At 45.2% G+C, this 24,287-nt stretch overlaps 1 protein-coding gene across 1 annotated transcript in view; it reads right to left on the bottom strand.

Moving 5' to 3' along the window:
* Positions 1-24,287, bottom strand: part of PTGIS (prostaglandin I2 synthase) — a 54,712-nt gene that overhangs the window by 9,569 nt on the left and 20,856 nt on the right. Inside the window, exons 6-7 of the mRNA XM_059896566.1 lie at positions 8,488-8,669; positions 872-1,040 (exon numbers count right to left, since the gene is read on the bottom strand). Of these exons, the coding sequence (XP_059752549.1) occupies positions 872-1,040; positions 8,488-8,669 (351 nt within the window). The remainder of the gene's footprint in view (positions 1-871; positions 1,041-8,487; positions 8,670-24,287) is intronic.

Below are 24,287 nucleotides of genomic sequence, written 5' to 3'. Positions count from 1 at the left end.
CCACCATCACAAAGCAAGACCCAAAATGGCCAAGTGATGAGATGTGATTGCTGCAGTCTTCAGAGACTTTGGACGTGAAGGTTTGGGTCTGACCCTAAAAGAAGCTGTGAGGGAAGGTGTCTTCCAGGGAGATACCGGAGGCGGCTAGGGAAAGAGCAGGGCCATCCATATTGGTTGTGTCTGCCTGCCCAGCATACATTCCCCTTCTGGAAACAGTTCCCTGCTTTCTTCTGGGGACCATCCCCTCCCCCACTCTCAGGGGTTGGGCTGTTGATTTCAGTCCCAACACCTGGGATTGGGCTGTGATTGGCTAATCAGAGCATCCATGATTGGCTCCAGATGGGCACACGACCCAAAGAGAGCCAAAGAGACACATTCCTGGGGCTCTGGGTAGGAACGCTGCAGAGAAGCACACCCTCCCAGAGCCGGGAACACATCAGCCTGGAGCCACTGGCAGCCATCTTGCCAGCCTGAGACTGGAGTCAACCCAGTGGAAAATGAGGCTGAGGATGGAGAGAGACAAAGACCTGATGGCATTGTTAAAGCACCTGGATCCACTTGTGCCTGAAGCCAGTACCTCTAGACTTTTTAGTTACCTGCCCCAAATGAAATCTCTTTTCTGCTTCAGCGCATTTAAGTTAAGTTTTTTGCCACTTGCAACAAAAAATCTCCCACTGAGACCATGAAACATGGGTAGTGGAGACAAGGGCATGGAGATGCCAGGTCTATGAAGATAGGAGGCCCAGCGGGACCCTAGGTCAGAGGACACTGATGGACCCTGGACGCTGGGAACCCATGACGGGGAGGGAGGGCTTGGGGGCCCATGATGCCCTGGTCTTTGGGGCTGTCTTGGAGGGTCTGACTGTCTCACCAAGCACAGGCATGCTGTCCAAAACCTTCTGTGGGAGGGTGGTCATCTGCGAAATGGGCTGCTCTACTCGCAAGAGAATAGGCTCAAGCTCTCCACGGACAGAAGCCAGGGCCTCGGGGTTCTTGAGGAGGAAGAGCAGAAGCCAGAAGGCAGCAGGACCCATGTTCCCCTGAAATGAGAAGGAGCCCCCGTTACACCATCAAGAGGGCAAAGCTGGGGTGAGAGCTGACCGGTCTGTGCCATGGACACAGCCTGGGCCAAGGCACTGGGGTCGGGAGGCCTGGGTTCCCACTCCTGATGACCCACGTCTATCTTCAGCCTCAGGACATGGCCCAAATATGCTTTGTGGCTTTGGCCTAGCCCAATGCCTGCTTCAAGGCCACTCTTGGCATCCCTGACCTTGAGCAAAATCATTGATCTGAGGTCACACAGGTAACCTCCATAGCTAATCAGCGAAAATGTCAGTAAAAAGAACAAAGTACATCAGTTAAGATTACTGTTAACATCTGAGGATGGATGCATCCTTAGCCCCAATTCCCCAACCTTCCCTGCATGCATGCTTCTTACCATGTGACTCTGCACTTCCTCACATTTAAGGGGCAGAGTGTATTTCCTCAGCCCCTTGGATTTGGGCTCAGCCATGTGACCTGCTTAGGCCAATAGAATGAGGCAGAATTGACAGACCAGCAGTGCTAAGTCTAGGCCTTAAGAGACCTTGTGGGTTTCTACTTGCCCGGCGAGCTGGCTGGTCCCAAGAGGAAGATGAGAAACACACGGAGCAGAGCTGTGCTGTCCAGCCGAGCCTGGTCTAGACCAGCTGACTCCCAGCAGACGCACAGACAGGTGAGTTAGATAAACGCTCATCAAGGTATGCCACTGAGTTTTCGTGGTTGGTTGTTATGCAACAATAAGAAACTGGTACAAAATCTGAATGTTTGCTTTCAAATATTTGAGTATTGTGTGCATATATAGCAAAGCAGCAATAATCAATGATGACTGTGAAAGCTATTAGTTTCTTGAACAAAAATTATGTAAAACTTCCCAATAGTTAAATAATTAGGAAAATGGATAAAATTTCTTGCTCCAAGACTTCAGTCTTGGCTCAATATATTAATACTCCAGTATTCAGCATGTGGCTAAGATATGATGGGGTATCCTTAAATGAACTCTAGATATGGTTGGAATACCAATTAACCTCGATTTGGAGGAAGATTTTTGTCTACCATAAATGACCAGCCTATCCAGTCTTAATAATGGGATATTAAGGAGTCATCAAATATCATGTTTACCCAGAAATTCTATTACAGACACTATTGCACATGGACGAAAGGACATTTGCACAAGGATATTTCTCACAGTGCTGATGTAACTGCAAAAGATTGGAAGCAACCTCAACAGGAGATCAGTGAGATAAATGATGATCCATCCATAGGATGATGACACCGGAAGTTGCTAAAAAGGAGCTGACTTTGTGCGTGCTGATATGGGACAGTAGCCAAGACGCACTGAAGCAAGATGCGGGACGGGGCCTCATCGTGCTACCGTTTGTGTGTACATTTAAAGAGGGACATATATGAAGAAGCACAGACCATCTCTAGAAGGAGATTCAAGAACCTGGCAACTGAGGTTTCCTCTGGGACAGAAGCTGGGAGGGGGGAGAGGCAGAAAATAAATGCACAAAGCATCAGTGATGGTGAAACAGATTTTCTTTCTCTTTAGCTACCATGAATTCAGAGGTGCCAGGTGCCCTCATTCAATCTTCCTATCAAGCAGGCACCTTTATCACACCTTTTACTGAAAAGGAAAACTCAGCATGCCCTAGTCCCTCCCCACTGCTCAGCATATTGTGGGGGGCTCGGTGGTATTTGTCAAATAAACATCTATGTTCCTTTGGGCTGGGGACCTCCAAGGCAGCCTTGGAGGTGGGCTGGCACAGCCCAGGACCAGGACCAGGACCAGGACCAGGTAGAGTTGGGTTCAAATCCCAGCTGCCCACTTCCTGTGATTCTGGACAAGCCACTCCCCTCTGGGTTTCAGAACCTCCCTCTTGGTAAAATGGGAATAAATACGTGCCCACTCCTGGGGTGGCCACAAGGAATACTAGTGACCCCCACAGGCTGAGCACACAGTAGGTGTTCAGAAGTGGTCTCCCTCTCTCACCAGCCCCTCCCTCGGGTTCGAGAACCGATGGAGGCCTTGGACTCTCTCTGAGATTTCCTCCAGCGCCTCAGGTCCGGCTGAAACAAGCAAGGTCACTTGCTGTCCATCACTTGAGCAGCCAGGGGAATGCAGGCGATAAATAATTCAGCTTTGGGTTAACTCAGTGCCAAGGCCATTTTACCTGCCCAGATGGTCAGATGGGGGCCACCACTCATTAATTACAAAGCAGGAGTGGGAAACAAGGCTGCTCGGTTAACTCTGCTTTCAGGAAGAAGCTGTGGCAAGTTAGGGAGGTGATGAAGACTGTTTTCCGCCCAGCTGCACCGATGTGTGAGCGTGCATGTGTGTATGATCACACAACCATGAGATCTTTAGTCCACTACCCTGGAAGCTGAGTGTTCTCCCGCAGGACCTTGCCTCAGTTTACCCAAGAGGACACTTCTGGTCTAATCTCCCTCCTTCCCACTGCAGCCAAAGTCCACCACCCAGCCGCGCCTGTGCTCTGTTCTACCTTTTCTGTGAACGACGGTACCTGACCTCCAGGGGGCGCTCACTGTGAGCCAGACCCGGTGCTCAGCGGCTCACGTGCGCCACCTTGTGGTCTCCTCTCCGCACTGTCAGTCAACTGGAGTGGGGACACCTGCAGCCCTGCACCACTCCCCTGCCTTTGGGTAACAGCAGCCCATTTTCCTTCGGAGAACTACCTCCACTTCATGTGAAGTCCAGTGGATTGTCTGGGGCGAAACCACCCCCTCCAGACCTCAGGTGTGACCATGTGACCCCAGCCTGGGCCACTCAGTCAGTGACGGACTCAGAGGGGACAGGTAACCCGGGCTGGGCCAGTGGGTATCAGACTTGGGGTTTGTGCTGGAATTCACGGGAGAAAGAATCCCTCCTCCATGGGGACTGCCAAGTTGCCAAGAGCTGCTGGTGGCCTTTGCTGCCACCACCTGGGAAAGCCCATGTGAGGTGCGAGAGAACACAGAGGTGAGGGGTGGGAGATCACAGATTACATTTATTTTCATTTTTTTGTGATTAAAATTTTTTTCTAAGGGAATAAAAAAATACTCTAAGTGCAAAGTAGATCCTGGATTGGATCCTGGAAGAGAAAAGGGACAGTAGTGGAAAAACTGGGGAAATCTGGATAAAGTATGGACTTTCAATTAATAGTAATGTACCAACGCTGATTTCTTAGTTTTCCCACATGCACAGTGGTTCTGTAAGAGGTTAACACTGGGGGGAGCTGGGTGAAGGGTATTTGGGAACTCTCTGTACTATCTTTGCAACTCTTCTATAACCTAAAATTATCTCAAAATGAAACTACTGAAGGGGAAAAACCCGATTCTGTGCACAGCTATTATTCTTATTACCTCCTCTTTTTGGATGGTGAAACTGAAGCCCAGAAAAGTGAAGTGATCTATTCAAGGTCACACAACTAGTCAGTGGCAGAGCTGGGATTCCACCCAAGTCTGTCTGACTCAAAACACTGCCTTTGCTTTTCATCCTCATGTTGCAGTGCCTCCACGATCACGATCGCAATCATTATCTCCACTGAGCAGCTGAGCATCTGCAAACCGTGTGCCCGTGCGGCTCCCACAGTCCGCCTCCCCCCACTCAGGACCACCCAGGAGTTCCTGCAGCCATGGCTGCTGAGGCCAAGGCAGATATGGAGAAGGAAGAGAAGAATGAAACTTGAGTGATGGGGCCACAACAGTTAGCGGTGTCAGTCCCAGCATTACCGTGGTCAGCAGAGCTGCCCATTGCCTGACAGCTCAGAGCTAGGAGAGCAGCTCGGACCATGATGGGCCTGCAGGGGCAGGCCTTTGGGAGCTCTCCTCCCTCCGCCCAGTCAGCCCACCCCAACCCAACCCACGTCCCCTAAGAGCCAGCCTCTTCCCCTGCCTGGACCTTGGATCTCAGCCCACCAGGCCCTCCTCTAGCCCCTGGATGCTGGAGCCCCCTTGACCCCTCCATCAGCCTAGACCCCAGGTCTGGGGTTCTGGACTCATGGAGCCTTTTCGAGGATCCTGTGAGATGATGTTTGTAAAGTGCTCAACCGGGTGACTGGCACGGGGTAAGCGCTCAATAATATTTTTTGAAATGATTATTCCTCACTCGGATCTGACAACAGCAATCCCAGCTACCATTTCTCAACCCCTTGGAACACTTTCCGCAGCCAGCCTCTGGGTGGCGCTTCCTCCCAGTTCCCCTCCCTGGCGGCTCCTCAGTCTCCCTTGCTGGCTCTCCTCATCTTTCCCACCCCCACACTGGAGAGGCCCAGGGCTTGGCCCGCTTCTCCATCCACCCTTGAACAACCATCTCTGCACTGTCAACCCCCCAAAATGTCCAGCCTGGACCTTAACCCTGGACTCCAGACTCTTCTTTTCTTCAGGCACTCCTACCTACCCGCTCTCCACCTAGAACTCAACATGCCCCAAACAAACCCCCGACTTTCTCCCCCAAAAGTCACTCCTTCCACCATCTTCTTCAACTTCAGCCTTCCTGCTGCTCACACTCAAGCCTGGAGTCATCCTGGTTGACATCTTCTCCTAATGTCCCATCCAAGAGCAAAGCCTGTTGACTCTACCTGGAAATATGTCCAGAAGCCAATCACTCTCCCTTCTGCCCTCTGGTCCAGCACCATCCTCTCTTGCCTGGATATTGCTGTGGCCTCCTCCCTGGTCTCCTTGCCTCCACTGCCCCCACTACAGTCTATTCTCAGCAATGTAGCCAGAATGACCCTTCTAAAGCAGAAGGCAGGTCATGTCACTCCTCTGCTCAGAGCCTTTAAAGGGTTTCCATTTCAGAGGAAAAGCCAAAGGTGCTCTCCATGGCCTACAGGGTCCTGCATGGTCTGGCACCTGCTACCTCCCTGCTGCATCACCCTCATCCCCACCTCAGGGCCCTTGCGCTTGCTGCCCACCCCCTCCCCTATCCTACACATCTACATGGCTCACTCTCTCACTTGCTTTGAGGTTCTGCTCAGATGTCACCCTCTTGGTGAGGCCTTCCTTGACCACTCAAAAAAGCAGCCCCTCCTCGCTCCTGCCACCATTCCCTTTCCCTGCTTTATCCATTCTCCATAGAACTTATTATCTGTAATACATTTTACAGACTTACGTGTTTAGTAATTGTCTGTCTCCTCCCACCAGAATGTCAGCTCCTTAAGGGCAGGGGTCTTTGTTCTGCTCACTGCTCTCTTCCCAGCTTCTAGAATGGTGCCTGGCACACAGTGGGCCCTCACTAAGTATTTCTTGGATATGTTTATTGAGCGCTAGTTACCTGCCAAGCACAGTTACAGGATTTTACATGGGTTGCTTCCTTTCACCCTCCCCACAACGCCTTGAGGAAGGTCCTGCCGTCTCTATCTTACAGAGGAGTAAAGCGAGGCACTAAGAAGGGACTGACTTGCCAAGAAGTGGCAAAGTCAGGATCCAAGTTCAGGCAGGTTGTTCACAGAGCCTGTGCCCCAAACCACTGGGCGACCCAGCCTCTTGGCCTTACTCTCAAAAGACTCGAGATCTTGAAGGGTCTTCCACCTGCCTGAATTCTGGACGCTGCCAACAACTCAATCTCAGAGGACACCCTGACCCCAACTCTTGCCCGGTTCTCCTGGCCCCGACAAAGGCTGTTTGCCGGGCTTGCTGCCACTCAAGCCCCCAGGCCAGCATCCAGTTCTGCTGACAGAGGTCATTTCCATAGGGGATTCTGGGGACAGTTTGGAATCCCAAGTCACTGCCCATAAATATGTTATTAGACACTAATGGGGCCCCAACTGCTGATTAAACCCAGCCCCCAACCCTTCCCAGCCTCTGCCTGCAAGGACAGTTAATGGCTCTGGGAAAAAACTAAAAATAAGTCGCAAGTCAATGGGAGAGGAATTACCCAGCAATGTCAGCCTGTGTAACTGTCACTGCCGAGGTGGGGCCCAAAGAAAGGGGGGGTTCAGGGTTGGGGCGAGGGCAGCAGCCAGGCCTGGGGATGCAGCATCCTCAGCCCTGCTTTCTCTCACTCCAATATCTAGTCCCTTACCAGCTTCACTGGCCCTGTCTTCCCTTGGTTTCCAGAATCTATCCACTTCTTCCTCATCTCCATGGCCACCACCTGGTCCTGCCACCACTGTCTCCTCACTGGTGTCCCTGCCTCTCAGATCCTGTCCCTTCTCTGCTCAGAACCCTGCCAGGGCTCCCACCTCACCCAGAACAAAATCTCAAGTCCTTAGTTACTAGGACTCACAGGGCCCTCCATGATCTCTGCCCTCATTCCCACCACCCCTCCTCACTCTGCTTCGGCCACACTCAACTCCTTGCTGTTGCCCAAACACTTGGCATGATCCAACCCCAGGGCCTTTGCACATGCTGTTTCCCCTTCCTGGAATACTCTGTCCCCACATCTTCCCCCACGTCCCCAAATCTAGATCTTTCTTATCATCCAGGGTTCAGCTCAGTCATCTCCTCCTCAGAGAGGCCACCCTGGCCAGAGTAGACCCCCAGGACCTATCTAGTCATGACCCTGTTTTATATCCTGCATATCAGCATCTAAAATCACCCTGTATCTCTTTCCCTGATGTCTGCCCCACCCTGCCCCTGGCTGAAACAAAAGCAACACAAAGCAGGGTCTTTGTGGTCCATGGTAAGTACTCAGTGGAACTTTTAAATGAGTCTTCAAGATAACTGGTCTGCATATTTCAGTAATCTCAAGGTTGTGAGAAACAACAAAAGGCACCAAAACTGTTCCATATCAAAGAAAACTAAAAAGGCAGAATGACTAAATGCAGTGTGTGATCCTGAGTTGGATGCTGGACCTAGATGAGCCATAAAGAATATTATTAAGACAACTGGCAAAATTGGAATGTGGGCTGTATATTAGATAATGATCCTGTATCTGGGTTAACTGTCCTGAATTTGATCACTGAGCTGATCAGATGTTGATGTAAGGGAATATTCTTGCTCCTAGGAGATGCACGCTGAAGTAATTAGGGGCAAAGAATCCTGATGTCTGCAACTAAATTGCAAATGGTTCAATAAGATACGCACAGTAGGAGAGAGAGAGAAAGCAAATATGGTCAAATGTTTAAAACTGGGGAATCAAGGTGAAGTATATATGAGTTCATTAAACTATTCATACAGCTTCTCTGTAAGTTTGATGTTTTTCCAAATTAAAAAAAAATATATCGAATGAATGATCCTGTTCATGAGACTGACAGTTAAGAGAGTCAGGGAACTGGGGCAGACAGCGGGGTGTGTGTGCACCTACCCACAGCCATACTCACAGTGGCACACTCTCACACATGTACACCTACATGCACACAGATGTGAGCGCCCATGCAGGCACATGCACATGTACTCGCAGGCATGTGCCTAAGTGTGCCTGATGGCACACACGCACATGAGTGCACACACGCACACACAAGCACTCATATGCACAACCTCACATCCACTTCTGCACACACCCACCTGTGTGGCCCAGAGCTGCAGCACCAGAGCCCGCGCCTGCATCTCCTCCGACACGCCCATCTCCTCCAGGTGCAGCAGGTAACTCTCCAGCCATTTGCTCCGGTGGGCCCGAGTGGCCAGCCTGGCTGGGGACAACAGCTTCCACAGGCGACCTTTGACCCTGCACACCTGGTCCTTATCCCCTGCAGGGACGGAGCACAGAGGATGAGGGTTACAGATCCACCTCCAGCCCAGGGTCACCCAGCCCTGACCTCCCATTAGGCCAAGGGTCTTCCAGGTGTCACCCCAGGGCATGGGGAGTTCCTGTGGGAAAGAGGCGACAGGGACCCCGGCCCTTAAATGCTGGCCTGGCCCAGAGGAGGTACTCAATCAACATTTGCTAAATGAATGGGCTTCTCAGCGCAGCAGGGGGAGGAGCAGGAAACGGGGAGCCACATTCTCCCTTCCTGGGGTCTGATCCGAGGAACACCAGCCCATGTGGGCGGGGAGACCCTGAGAGCACGCTCAGCACAGCGTCACTCAGGGGTAACGACCAAACTGACCACCAAGAGGGGGCAGGTTGGTCTGGGGTCTCAAACTCAACTACCTGCAGGAAAGGCAGGTAAAGTGAATGAGGGAGGAGGGACGGGAAGGGGCCCAACGGGAGGGTCGGGTGGCTCCACTCAGCTCCAGCGACCAGCCCAGCACAGCCAGGGAGCCTGGGTTTCTAGAAGAAACTGAAATCTAGATGTTCAGGGGGAATCTTCTCATGTGTTTTAAAGTTAGCATCTCAGTAATAAATTTTTAAATCACCGCGCAGGCCACAAAAGCATCTCAAGTTAAATTGGCTCACGGATCACCAGTTCGAAAACACCATTAAATAAACAATGGTGTGTTTACATTCTGGAAAACCGTGAAGCAGTGAAAACCAATGAGGAAGTTCTTTATGTCCAGCCCTCACCCGGGCCCACACAGGCAGACCATTGAAGGAATAAAGTCAGATGCTTACTTATTTATTGTATCAATGCTACAAGATGATGCTGTATTGACATATATATATGTGCAAATATACGATTTGGTTTTTCCAAAATCACTCCTTGGAAAAGGGGGAGTCGCTTGGATTGCTACAAAATTCCAAAGTACTGGAAACTCTCTCATTGACTTTTTTGAGCCACAAAGCAGTGTTTCAGGAAGATCCATCCACCCAGTGGCTCTAAACCAGGCTGCACGTTACAGGATGTAAAACGCAGGCAAAACTTATTGAAGTATATTAGTTACGTTTTCAAATAATATGCTCCATGTGCTTTTCTTCAACCTCTAGACACTTTTTCAGGTGACATACTTCTCAATTTAAAGCAATGAGGCCAACTGTTCATCTGAAATACACGATTTTCCGCTTTCCCAAATTTTCAGGTACTGGAGCATCACCAGGCAGGTTTAAATCTCTGGCTGCTCAGGTCCCCACCCCACCCCCATCAATCTCATCAGAATCTCTGGGGGTGCGGCCCAGGCACATGGAGCTTTTAAACAGGTGGGTGCAGGGTGCAGGGTGCAGGAGGTGCTGAAGCCACCTCAGTTGAGGCTGGTTCTAGATGCTTACTTACAGGACCAATCTGATGAGATTGTTAACAAAAGGAGGTAAAGGGCTTCCCTGGTGGCACAGTGGTTAAGAATCCGCCTGCCAGTGCAGGGGACTCGGGTTCGAGCCCTGGTCTGGGAGGATCCCACATGCCGCGGAGCAACTAAGCCTGTGCGCCACAACTACTGAGCCTGCACTCTAGAGCCCGTGAGTCACAACTACTGAGCCCGCGTGCCACAACTAATGAAGCCCGCGTGCCTTGAGCCCGTGCTCCGCAACAAGGGAAGCCACCGCAACGAGAAGCCCGCGCACCACAACGAAGAGTAGCCCCTGCTCGCCGCAACTAGAGAAAGCCTGTGCACAGCAATGAAGACCCAGTGCAGCCAAAAACAAATAAATAAATAAAATTTTTAAAAAAGAGAGAAAAGAATCTAAATTAAATTAAATTAAAAATTTTAAAAAAGGAGGGGTAATTTAACACAGATTTAGAAATGACTGGCATTTTTTAAGGTCTGACAGCACAACTGCAGGTCTTGAATGTCACTGTAAATACGGCTTTTAAGGATGACTTTCAAAAGCAATGCAGTATGAAAAGACAACCGACAGAATGGGAGAAAATATTTGCACATCATACAGATACTTGTATACACCCATGTTCATAGCAGCATTATTCACAATAGTCAAAAGGTCGAAATAACCCGTGTCCATCAACAGATGAATAGGTAGACAAGAGGTGGCATATCCATACAATGGAATATTATCCAGCCTTAAAAAGAAGGACATTCTGACACATGCTACAACATGGAAGAATCCTGAGAACGTTATACTAAGTGAAATAAGGCAGACACAAAAAGAGAAATATTGCATGATTCCACTTATACGAGGTACTCAGAATAGGCAAATTCATATAGACAGAGAGTAGAATACAGGTTAATAGGGGTGGAGGGAGGGAGAGATGGGGAGTTATTATTTAATGGATACAGATCTTCCAGTATGATGAAAAACTTCTGGAAATACATAACGGTATGGCTACACAACATTGTGAAGGTATTTATTGCCACTGAATTTTATACTTAAAATGGTTTAAATAGTAAATTTTATGTTATACATATTTTACCACCACTAAGAAAACAGGAAGATATGTGAATGTCATTTGGCAAATGAGCCAAAGATGGTGGTGTATAATAAAAAATTGGATTGGCAAAAAAACAAGTAAAAAAAAAAATATAGCAGCAATTTGATCAAATCTGCTTAACATTTGAAGAGCTCTTAGAACAGTGCAGGATACACGAAATCTTACACAAGAGTTAGCTATTGCTACTCTACATTGTTAGAAAAAGGCAAAGTGTCCACATCAGTGTGTTTACTATGCACTTGTGGGCAAAAGAGAAAAACAAGAATATAGCACATTTGCTTGTATTTGCATAAAGGAACTCTGGAAGGATCCACGAGAAACTAATAAAAGCAGCCAATTGTGGAGAGTGGGAATTGGGTGGAAGGAGGGATGGCAAGCAGGGAGAGGAGACTTTTCACTGTTACCATTTTATATTTTCAATGTTTGAACCACGTGAAACATATTCAAAATCTGGCACCACCCCCTATCCCTGTAAAACATTTCCAGCGAAAGATCACAGATTCATAGACTTACAGATTCAAAAAGTTCATTCTGTATTTCAAACAGATGATCGGGAGTGAAGAAGAGGGGTTCTGAAAAACTGAGTTTGGTGACTCCACCTGGGACCCCGCTGATGGGGAAGACGCAGGTGTCAAAGGTGGAGCCTGAATAAGCCAATTCCTGAAATGTGAGCGTGGGAAGAAAGCAACATTTCTAAACGGTTAGTTTATACAACATGTGAGCTTAAGGAGGGATGTTCAACAAAATCAATAAGGAGACGTTATTTCCAGTCCTAATTATTTCCATGTTTAGTTTGACCAAAAAAACAAAGCAAGACAAAACAAAAAAACTTTCCCACTGAGAAAACCAGGGTTTGCTGTGTATTTAGATCAGAGTATAATTGGGGCTCATACTGTCTTTTACCACGTGGAGAAGGGTCTAGAACTGCTCTGTCAAGGAAGAAAGCCACAAGCCACATGTGCTTACTGAGTACATGAACTGTGGCCGCCTGGAACTGAGACGTGCTATGAGTAAAAAGTACACCCCAGATTTCAAGTCTTAGCATGAGAAACAAAATGTAAAATATCGCAAGAATTTTTATATTAATTACATGCTGAAATGCTAATATCTTAGATATACTGGGTTAAAGAAAAAATATAATATTTTTTATATTTTATACAATTGATTTATATTTTATAAAGTTGATTTCACCTCTTCCTTTTTTTAATGCGTCTACTAGAAAATTTAAAATTACATATATGACTGGCATTCTATTTCTACAGGATAGCACTGTTCTAGCAGGATAACACCAAATTGATAACAATGGTTACCTTGGTGATAGATGTAGAGGGAGTGTGGTCAAAAGAGAATTTGCCTTCTCTGTAATATTTGATTTTTTTTTTCACAAGAGGCAGGGGAGCCAAGTTAACAGCCCAAACTCTGGAGCAGAGTGCCTGACCTTGAACAAGGCACCTCACCTCTGAACACCTCAGTTTTCTTACCTATAAATTGAGGCAAGAGTACTCATCACATAGGGTTATACAGGGATTGAATGCATAACATATAAAGTCCAAAGAGGGATGCCTATCACAGGCCTAAAAAACATTAGCTATATTATTAAACAAAGCTTAACGAATGTTAGTAAATTATTAGTCCAAGGAGAATGTATTCATGTATTATTTCTATAAGTAAGAAATAATAATATAGGAGTAGGGGCAAGATGGCGGAAGAGTAAGACGCGGAGATCACCTTCCTTCCCACAGATACAGTAGAAATACATCTACATGTGGAACTGCTCCTACAGAACACCCACTGAACGCTGGCAGAAGACGTCAGACCTCCCAAAAGGCAAGAAAATCCCCACGTACTTGGGTAGGGTAAAAGAAAAAAGAAATAACAGAGACAAAAGAATAGGGACGGAACCTGCGCCAGTGGGAGGGAGCCGTGAAGGAGGAAAGGTTTCCACGCACTAGGAAGCCCCTTTGCGGGCAGAGACTGCGGGTGGCAGAGGGGGGAAGCTTCGGAGCCGCGGAGGAGAGCGCAGCCACAGGGGTGCGGAGGGCAAAGCGGAGAGATTCCCGCACGGAGGCTCGGCGCCAACCAGCACTCACCAGCTCGAGAGGCTTGTCTGCTCACCCGCCGGGGCGGGCGGGGGCTGGGAGCTGAGGCGCGGGCTTTGGTGCTAGCCAGGAGGGAGTCCGGGAAAAAGTCTGCAGCTGCCGAAGAGGCAAGAGACTTTTTCTTGCCTCTTTGTTTCGTGGCACGCAAGGAGAGGGGATTCAGAGCGCTGCCTAAACGAAATCCAGGGACGGGTGCGAGCCGCGGCTATCAGCGCGGATCCCACAGCAACAGGGGCGCAGAGGGAAAAACGGAGAGATTCCCGCACAGAGGCTCAGCGCCGAGCAGCGCTCACCAGCCCCGAGAGGCTTGTCTGCTCACCCGCTGGGGCAGGCGGGGCTGGGAGCTGAGGCGCGGGCTTTGGTCGGATCGCAGGGAGAGGACTGGGGTTGGCGGCGTGAACACAGCCTGAAGGGGTTGGCGTGCCGCGGCGAGCCGGGAGGGAGCCGGAGAGGAGGTCTGCAGCCGCCGAAGAGGCAAGAGACTTTTTCTTGCCTCTTTGTTTCGCGGCGCGCAAGGAGAGGGGATTCAGAGCGCCGCCTAGACGAACTCCAGAGGCGGGCGCGAGCCGAGGCTAACAGCGCGGACCCCAGAGACTGGTAGGAAACGCTAAGGCTGCTGCTGCCGCCACCAAGAAGCCTGTGTGCGAGCACAGGTCACTCTCCACACTGCCCCTCCCGGGAGCCGGTGCAGCTCGCCACTGCCAGGCTCCCGTGATCCGGAGAACACACGGCGCGCCTCAGGCTGCAGCAACGTCACGACGCCTCTGACGCCGCAGGCTCGCCCCGCCTCCTCCGTACCGCTCCCTCCCCCGGCCTGAGTGAGCCAGAGCCCCCGAAGCAGCTGCTCCTTTAACCCCGTCCTGTCTGGGCGGGGAACGGACGCCCTCAGGCGACGTACATGCAGAGGCGGGTCCAAATCCAAAGCTGAATGCTGGGAGCTGTACGAACAAAGAGAAAGGGAAATCTCTCCCAGCAGCCTCAGAAGCAGCGGATTAAAGCTCCACAAACAACTTGATGTGCCTGCATCTGTTGAATACCTGAATAGATAACGAATCATCCCAAATTCAAAAGGTGGACTTTAGGAGCAGGATATATTAATTTCCCCTTTTCCTTTTTTTGTGAGTGTATATGTGTATGCTTCTGGGTGAGATTTTGTCTGTATAGCTTTGCTTTCACCATCAGTCCTAGGGTTAGGTCCGTCCATTTTTTTTTTTTTTTAATTAAAAAAAATTTTTTTTTCCTAATATATGTTTTCTTAATAATTTTTTCCGTATTTTCTATTTTTAGAAATTAAAAAAATTTTTTAATAAGTTTTTTCATATTTTTTATTTTAAAAAATTAAAATTTTTTTTCTTAATAAATTTTATTCTTAAAAATTTTTTTCTTATTTTTTACTATAAAAAATTAATAAATCTATTTTTAAAAATTAAAAAAAATTTTTTTCTGAATACATTTACTCTTAATAATTTTTTTTCTTATTTTTTATTATAATAGCTTTATTTTATTTTATTTTATCCTCTTTTTTTCTTTCTATTTTTTTCTCCCTTATATTCTGAGCTGTGTAGATGAAAGGCTCTTGGTGCTCCAGCCAGGCATCAGGGCTGTGCCTCTGAGGTGGGAGAGCCAACTTCAGGACACTGGTCCACAAGAGACCTACCAGCTCCACGTAATACCAAACGGCAAAAATCTCTCGGAGATCTCCATCTCAACATCAAGACCCAGCTTCACTCAATGACCAGCAAGCTACAGGGCTGGACACCCTATGCCAAACAACTAGCAACACAGGAACACAGCCCCATCCATTAGCAGGGAGGCTGCCTAAAATCATAAGGCCACAGACACCCCAAAACACACCACCAGACGTGGACGTGCCCACCAGAAAGACAAGATTCAACCTCATCCACCAGAACACAGGCAATAGTCCCCTCCACCAGGAAGCCTACACAACCCACTGAACCAACCTTACCCACTGGGGACAGATACCAAAAACAACGGGAACTACGAACCTGCAGCCTGTGAAAAGGAGACCCCAAACACAGTAAGATAAGCAAAATGAGACGACAGAAAAACACACAGCAGATGAAGGAGCAGGGTCAAAACACACCAGACCTAACAAATGAAGAGGAAATAGGTAGTCTACCTGAAAAAGAATTCAGAATAATGATAGTAAGGATGATCCAAAATCTTGGAAACAGAATAGACAAAATGCAAGAAACATTTAACAAGGACGTAGAAGAACTAAAGAGGAACCAAGCAACGATGAAAAACACAATAAATGAAATTAAAAATACTCTAGATGGGATCAATAGCAGAATAACTGAGGCAGAAGAAAGGATAAGTGACCTGGAAGATAAAATGGTGGAAATAACTACTGCAGAGCAGGATAAAGAAAAAAGAATGAAAAGAACTGAGGACAGTCTCAGAGACCTCTGGGACATTAAACGCACCAACATTCGAATTATAGGGGTCCCAGAAGAAGAAGAGAAAAAGAAAGGGACTGAGAAAATATTTGAAGAGATTATAGTTGAAAACTTCCCTAATATGGGAAAGGAAATAGTTAATCAAGTCCAGGAAGCACAGAGAGTCCCATACAGGATAAACCCAAGGAGAAACACGCCAAGACACATATTAATCAAACTGTCAAAAATTAAATATAAAGAAAACATATTAAAAGCAGCAAGGGAAAAACAACAAATAACACACAAGGGAATCCCCATAAGGTTAACAGCTGATCTTTCAGCAGAAACTCTGCAAGCCAGAAGGGAGTGGCAGGATATACTTAAAGTGATGAAGGAGAAAAACCTACAACCAAGATTATTCTACCCAGCAAGGATCTCATTCAGATGTGATGGAGAAATTAAAACCTTTACAGACAAGCAAAAGCTGAGAGAGTTCAGCACCACCAAACCAGCTTTACAACAAATGCTAAAGGAACTTCTCTAGGCAAGAAACACAAGAGAAGGAAAACACCTACAATAACAAACCCAAAACATTTAAGAAAATGGGAATAGGAACATACATATCGATAATTACCTTGAATGTAAATGGATTAAATGCTCCCACCAAAAGACACAGACTGGCTGAATGGATACAAAAACAAGACCCATATATATGCTGTCTACAAAAGTCCCACTTCAGACCTAGAGACACATACAGACTGAAAGTGAGGGGATGGAAAAAGATATTCCATGCAGATGGAAATCAAAAGAAAGCTGGAGTAGCAATTCTCATATCAGACAAAATAGACTTTAAAATAAAGAATATTATAAGAGACAAAGAAGGACACTATATAATGATCAAGGGATCGATCCAAGAGGAAGGTATAACAATTGTAAATATTTATGCACCCAACATAGGAGCACCTCAATACATAAGGCAAATACTAACAGCCATAAAAGGGGAAATTGACAGCAACACAATCATAGTAGGGGACTTTAACACCCCACTTTCACCAATGGACAGATCATCCAAAATGAAAATAAATAAGGAAACACAAGCTTTAAATGATACATTAAACAAGATGGACTTAATTGATATTTATAGGACATTCCACCCAAAAACAACAGAATACACATTTTTCTCAAGTGCACATGGAACATTCTCCAGGATAGATCATATCTTGGGTCACAAATCAAGCCTTGGTAAATTTAAGAAAATTGAAATCGTATCAAGTATCTTTTCCGACCACAACGCTATGAGACTAGATATCAATTACAGGAAAAGATCTGTAAAAAATACAAACACATGGAGGCTACACAATACACTACTTAATAACGAAGTGATCACTGAAGAAATCAAAGGGGAAATCAAAAAATACCTAGAAACAAATGACAATGGAGATACGACGACCCAAAACCTATGGGACGCAGCAAAAGCAGTGCTAAGAGGGAAGTTTATAGCGATACAAGCTACCTCAAGAAACAGGAAACATCTCGAATAAACAACCTAACCTTGCACCTAAAGCAATTAGAGAAAGAAGAACAAAAAAACCCCAAAGCTAGCAGAAGGAAAGAAATCATAAAGATCAGGTCAGAAATAAATGAAAAAGAAATGAAGGAAACAATAGCAAAAATCAATAAAACTAAAAGCTGGTTCTTTGAGAAGATAAACAAAATTGATAAACCATTAGCCAGACTCATCAAGAGAAAAAGGGAGAAGACTCAAATCAATAGAATTAGAAATGAAAAAGGAGAAGTAACCACTGACACTGCAGAAATACAAAAGATCATGAGAGATTACTACAAGCAACTCTACGCCAATAAAATGGACAACCTGGAAGAAATGGACAGATTCTTAGAAATGCACAAACTGCCGAGACTGAACCAGGAAGAAATAGAAAATATGAACAGACCAATCACAAGCACTGAAATTGAAACTGTGATTAAAAATCTTCCAACAAACAAAAGCCCAGGACCAGATGGCTTCACAGGTGAATTCTATCAAACATTTAGAGAAGAGCTAACACCTATCCTTCTCAAACTCTTCCAAAATATTGCAGAGGGAGGAACACTGCCAAACTCATTCTATGAGGCCACCATCACCCTGATACCAAAACCAGACAAAGATGTCACAAAGAAAGAAAACTACAGGCCAGTATCACTGATGAACATAGATGCAAAAATCCTCAACAAAATACTAGCAAACAGAATCCAACAGCACATTAAAAGGATCATACACCATGATCAAGTGGGGTTTATCCCAGGAATGCAAGGATTCTTCAATATACGTAAATCAATCAATGTGATACACCATATTAACAAATTGAAGGAGAAAAACCATATGATCATCTCAATAGATGCAGAGAAAGCTTTCGACAAAATTCAACACCCATTTATGATAAAAGCCCTGCAGAAAGTAGGCATAGAGGGAACTTTCCTCAACATAATAAAGGCCATATATGACAAACCCACAGCCAACATTGTCCTCAATGGTGAAAAACTGAAACCATTTCCACTAAGATCAGGAACAAGACAAGGTTGCCCACTCTCACCACTATTATTCAACATAGTTTTGGAAGTGTTAGCCACAGCAATCGGAGAAGAAAAAGAAATAAAAGGAATCCAAATCGGAAAAGAAGAAGTAAAGCTGTCACTGTTTGCAGATGACATGATACTATACATAGAGAATCCTAAAGATGCTACCAGAAAACTCCTAGAGCTAATCAATGAATTTGGTAAAGTAGCAGGATACAAAATTAATGCACAGAAATCTCTTGCATTTCTATACACTAATGACGAAAAATCTGAAAGTGAAATTAAGAAAACACTCCCGTTTACCATTGCAACAAAAAGAATAAAATACCTAGGAATAAACCTACCTAAGGAGACAAAAGACCTGTATGCAGAAAATTATAAGACACTGATGAAAGAAATTAAAGATGATACAAATAGATGGAAAGATATACCATGTTCCTGGATTGGAAGAATCAACATTGTGAAAATGACTCTACTACCCAAAGCAATCTACAGATTCAATGCAATCCCTATCAAACTACCACTGGCATTTTTCACAGAACTAGAACAAAAAATTTCACAATTTGTATGGAAACACAAAAGACCCTGAATAGCCAAAGCAATCTTGAGAACGAAAAATGGAGCTGGGGGCATCAGGCTCCCTGACTTCAGACTATATTACAAAGCTACAATAATCAAGACAGTTTGGTACTGGCACAAAAACAGAAATATTGATCAATGGAACAGGATAGAAAGCCCAGAGATAAACCCACGCACATATGGTCACCTTATCTTTGATAAAGGAGGCAAGCATATACAGTGGAGAAAAGACAGCCTCTTCAATAAGTGGTGCTGGGAAAATTGGACAGATACATGTAAAAGTATGAAATTAGAACACTCCCTGACACCATGCACAAAAATAAACTCAAAATGGATTAAAGACCTAAGTGTAAGACCAGACACTATCAAACTCTTAGAGGAAAACATAGGCAGAACACTCTATGACATACATCACAGCAAGATTCTTTTTGACCCAGCTCCCAGAGAAATGGAAATAAGAACACAAATAAACAAATGGGACCTAATGAAACTTAAAAGCTTTTGCACAGCAAAGGAAACCATAAACAAGACCAAAAGACAACCATCAGAATGGGAGAAAATATTTGCAAATGAAGCAACTGACAAAGGATTAATCTCCAAGATTTACAAGCAGCTCATGCAGCTCAATAACAAAAAAACGAACAACCCAATCCAAAAATGGGCAGAAGACCTAAATAGACATTTCTCCAAAGAAGATATACAGATGGCCTACAGACACATGAAAGAATGCTCAACATCATTAATCATTAGAGAAATGCAAATCAAAACTACAATGAGATATCATCTCACACCGGTCAGAATGGCCATCATCAAAAAATCTAGAAACAATAAATGCTGGAGAGGGTGTGGAGGAAAGGGAACTCTCTTGCACTGCTGGTGGGAATGTAAATTGATACAGCCACTATGGAGAACAGTATGGAGGTTCCTTAAAAAACTACAAATAGAACTACCATACGACCCAGCAATCCCACTACTGGGCATATACCCTGAGAAAACCATAGTTCAAAAAGAGTCATGTACCAAAATGTTCATTGCAGCTCTATTTACAATAGCCAGGACATGGAAGCAACCTAAATGTCCATCGACAGATGAATGGATAAAGAAGATGTGGCACATATATACAATGGAATATTACTCAGCCATAAAAAGAAATGAAATGGAGGTATTTGTAATGAGGTGGAGTTAGAGTCTGTCATACAGAGTGAAGTAAGTCAGAAAGAGAAAAACAAATACAGTATGCTAACACATATATACGGACTCTAAGGGAAAAAAAAAAAAAAAGGCCATGAAGAACCTAGTGGCAAGACAGGAATAAAGACACAGACCTACTAGAGAATGGACTTGAGGATATGGGGAGGGGGTGGGGTGAGATGTGACAGGGTGAGAGAGTGGCATTGACATATATACACTACCAAATGTAAAATAGATAGCTAGTGGGAAGCAGCCGCATAGCACAGGGAGATCAGCTCGGTGCTTTGTGACCACCTAGAGGGGTGGGATGGGGAGGGTGGCAGGGAGGGAGATGCAAGAGGGAAGAGATATGGGAACATATGTATATGTATAACTGATTCACTTTGTTATAAAGCAGAAGCTAACACACCATTGTAAGGCAATTATACTTCAATAAAGATGTTAAAAAAAAAAAAAAAAGAAATAATAATAAATTGTGAGATAGCGAACACCCAGTTTGCAGCCATAGAGACCCAGGTTGAAATCCCAGCTCAGCCCCTTCCTAGAAGGATGATCTTGGGCAAATCACTTTGTATCTCTGAGTCTCAGTTCCCCATCTGTAAAATGGAGGCAACCTGGTTCACAGGATCATTAGGAGGACTCAAAAAGATCACACACAGAACACACTCTGTACTGGCAGGGGTTTGGTAAGTTGTACTTGCTACATTTCTGCCATTTTTATAAGGTATTATTCATCAGCCCCAGTGTAATGACTCAACGCTGTGAATCAGAACTGGCTGGCTCATGTGACTGGTAACTTGGTCAGAGGCAGGAGAAACAGGTTTGATGTCAGATCTCCCATGCTGTGTGGGCTTGGCTGAGGCCCTGTCCATCTATGGGCCTCAGTCTCTCCATTTGTAAAGCAAGAGGCCTAGCCTTGGAAACACCTTTGACCACTGGAGACCTGAGGGTGCAGTTTAGAGAGGCCCCCAGCGGAGACATGTTTTTTTTTTAAAGTCTTGTGTTTTACCTTTAAAATGCATTTGATTTTTGCATTAGACCCTGTGATTCTTTAATATAAGAATGCTTTTTTTCCCCCAAACAATTTTAAATAAATAATAATAATCCAGTGAAATGATTATTCCAGAAAGAAGCAGTATGCTGAGCTTGGGGCTCTATTTAACTCCCTACTGCCCCCCAACTCCCTCCTGTATGAGAAGCACCAGACTCAGTGGTCTAAGGGTCTCCAAAAGGGTCAATTTTCTTTTAAAATGTTTATATTTCTAAAAGCAGAGGAGGAATAATGCACGCAAGTGGTAAATAACAACAACAACGACAATAATAATAAAAGAAAAAGAAAGAAAGAAACTCTAAGAGTTCAAATGGGCGTTAAGAGTCTCTCCATCCCATCTCAGCTTTCCCAGAGGCAAAAATCTATAAATGTTCCCACATTTAAACACAAACACACACACCCCCATACCCTCTGTTCTGCACCTTTTTCATAACAGTAGATTTCATCCTATAGCAGTATATCCCATTACTTTCTACAGTTGCATAGTTTTCCTTTGTGTGAAAGCATAATTTATTTCATCAGCTACTACAGGGGACATTTAGGTTGTTTGTAGGGTTTGCTAAAACAAGTGACATGCTAATGAATATCTGTGGATCCGTAGACACATGCAAGCATTTCTGTGGGGTAATTCCAAGAAGCGGAAGTACAGGAGCAAAGGAATGTGTACTTTATATGTTGATAGGTTCTACCAAATCACTCTTCAAAAGAAGCTGCATAGCCTCACATGCCCACAACCAGGTCTGAGGGCCGTTCTGCACCTCAGCCTCCAGTCCCTAGCTGAGAAACCTTCCCCAGCATCGCCACCTGCTGCCCACACTGGGAAATGCAGCCTTCCCATACCCAGCCCAGAGCTGCTCACAGAAAAACAGGGAGCGTTCCCCTCTGCATCTACCCAGACTCCCCTGGAGCATCTGTACAGAGGAAACGGCAACAGAGAAACTACTCTTTCCTGGAGAAGCAATCCGTGCCGGCACGTGTCAGTGCTTTATGCACTAGATTTTGCAGTCAGACAGACCAAGTTTCCCTTTTGCTGGCTCTGCCACCTACCAGCTGTGTGTCTATGACAAGTGGCTTCACCTCTCTGAGCCTCAGTTTCTTTACCTGCAAAATGAATTTAATAATACCAACTTTCCAGCACTGATGGCAGGATTCAATAAGATAAGGAGTTGCCTCTAAAAAGACATTAAGAATCACGAACAGGCAATTCACAAAGAGGAAAAGCAAATGGCTGGTAACACTGAAAGATGTTTCATCACAGTAGTCAGGGAAATGCCCATAAAGCCAGATGCCCTTTTTTGCCCATCAGATTGGCAAGGGTTTAAACACCGATAACTGCATGTTGAAAAGGTGGTGGGAAAATGCAAATTAAAACAACAAGTTACCCACCTCTGTCCATTAGATTGGCAAACAAATGGAAAGACTGAAAAAATCTGGTGGGGAATGAGCAGACTCCTTTCCTTTGGGTAGGCATATGAATGCTCCATGGTTTTGGAAATGATGTGGCAACAGCTAATAAAAATTTTAATGTGCATGCCCTTTGACCCAGCAAACCCACTTGCAGGAAACTGTTAGAGAGAAATAAAATCACCAGATGGTAAAAGAGATACAAGTACAAGGAAATACTATAACAGTAATGCACACGAAAAAGGAAACAATTATAAATATCCGTTGGAGGGGGATGGCTGCCTAAATATTGACCTGCAAGAGCCAGAAAGATGTCTGGATTTTCTATGTTGAGTTTTACATCCCTCTACTTTGCTATATTCATTTTTGCTTGAGTTAGTTTTATCATAGATTTTCTGGGGTTTTCTGGGTATAGCATCAGATTATCTGCAAATAGGGATATTTTTATTTCTTCTTTACTCATTCTTATATTGGTAATTGATTTCTCTTATCTAAGTGCATTGGTTAATGCCTCTAGAAGATGTGTGTATTGACAAGGGAGACTGTATATTGTTAGGTTAAAAAAATAAGTTGTAGTTAATAGATATAATCCCTTTCTATAAATACACACAGTGACACTTTAGATACATATATTTGTCTCCATTTTCAAAATAGAATATCCCTACAAAACACTGTGAAGGGATACATCAGCATGTTAACGTTGGTTTCCATAGGAAGCTGAGCTTGGAAGACTGAGTATTATTACTTTTTACTGTCTACATCTACCACAAGAATATGTTTCTTTTTTAATTTAAACAATCTAATGTGTTAAAGTTTGATTTTTAAAAATATATAAATAAATGAAATGGGGTCATGAGCTGTTGTGAGCACTGAATCAGACAATGTTTAACCTGGTATCTGGCACAAAGAAAATGTTCAACAAATAGTGTTTTTTCTTTATCACCTCAGCCAATCCTAACAGCCACCTTCTAGGAAGATCCTACTGTTCTCCCCATCTTACAGATGGGATCACTGAGGCACACAGAGAATACATAAGAGCCAGTAAACCGCCTCAAGCCACCTGAGCCCAGAGTCTGTCTCGACAACTGCCTTCAACTGCTCCTCCGGAGAAAAGACCTAGGGCAAAAAGAAGTTGAGTAGGGACTTCCCTGGTGGCACAGTAGTTAAGAATCCGCCTGCCAATGCAGGGGACACGGGTTCAAGCCCTGGTCCGGGAAGACCCCACACGCCGCGGAGCAACTAAGCCTATGCGCCACAACTACTGAGCCTGTGCTCTGCAGCCCGCAAGCCACAACTACTAAGCCCACGTGCCACAACTACTGAAGCCCGTGCACCTAGAGTCCGTGCTCTGCAACAAGAGAAGCCACAGCAGTGAGAAGCCCGTGCACCCCAACGAAGAGTAGCCCCCACTTGCTGCAACTAGAGAAAGCCCGTGTGCAGCAACAAAGACCCAATGCAGCCAAAAATTTAAAATTTAATTAATTAATTAATTAAAAAAAAAAAAAAAAAGAAGTTAAGTAACTTGCCCCAAATCACCAGCAAGGAAGCAGCACAATGGGGATCTGAACCCAGGTCTTATTGCAAGTATCTGAGACCAGGACACACAGTATTTCTCAACCTTCCTACAGCACCTGTCATACATGCAGTATCCCAGCCTCACTGGAGATTCAGATTCAAATGGACCATGATGGGGCTTGGTGACTTGTCTTATTAACAAGGACCCCAGAGGATTCTTCTCACTGGGGAAGTCTGAGACACAGTGGCCAGGGGAGAATGCAGCTCAGTGGCTCCTATGGCCCTGGCACTCTGA

The sequence above is a fragment of the Balaenoptera ricei genome, chromosome 15 (assembly GCF_028023285.1).
Source record: "Balaenoptera ricei isolate mBalRic1 chromosome 15, mBalRic1.hap2, whole genome shotgun sequence".
In the NCBI taxonomy this organism is placed as follows: domain Eukaryota; kingdom Metazoa; phylum Chordata; class Mammalia; order Artiodactyla; family Balaenopteridae; genus Balaenoptera; species Balaenoptera ricei.
Note: the sequence above shows the minus strand (reverse complement) of the source record. Positions and strands in the feature narration are given on the sequence as shown.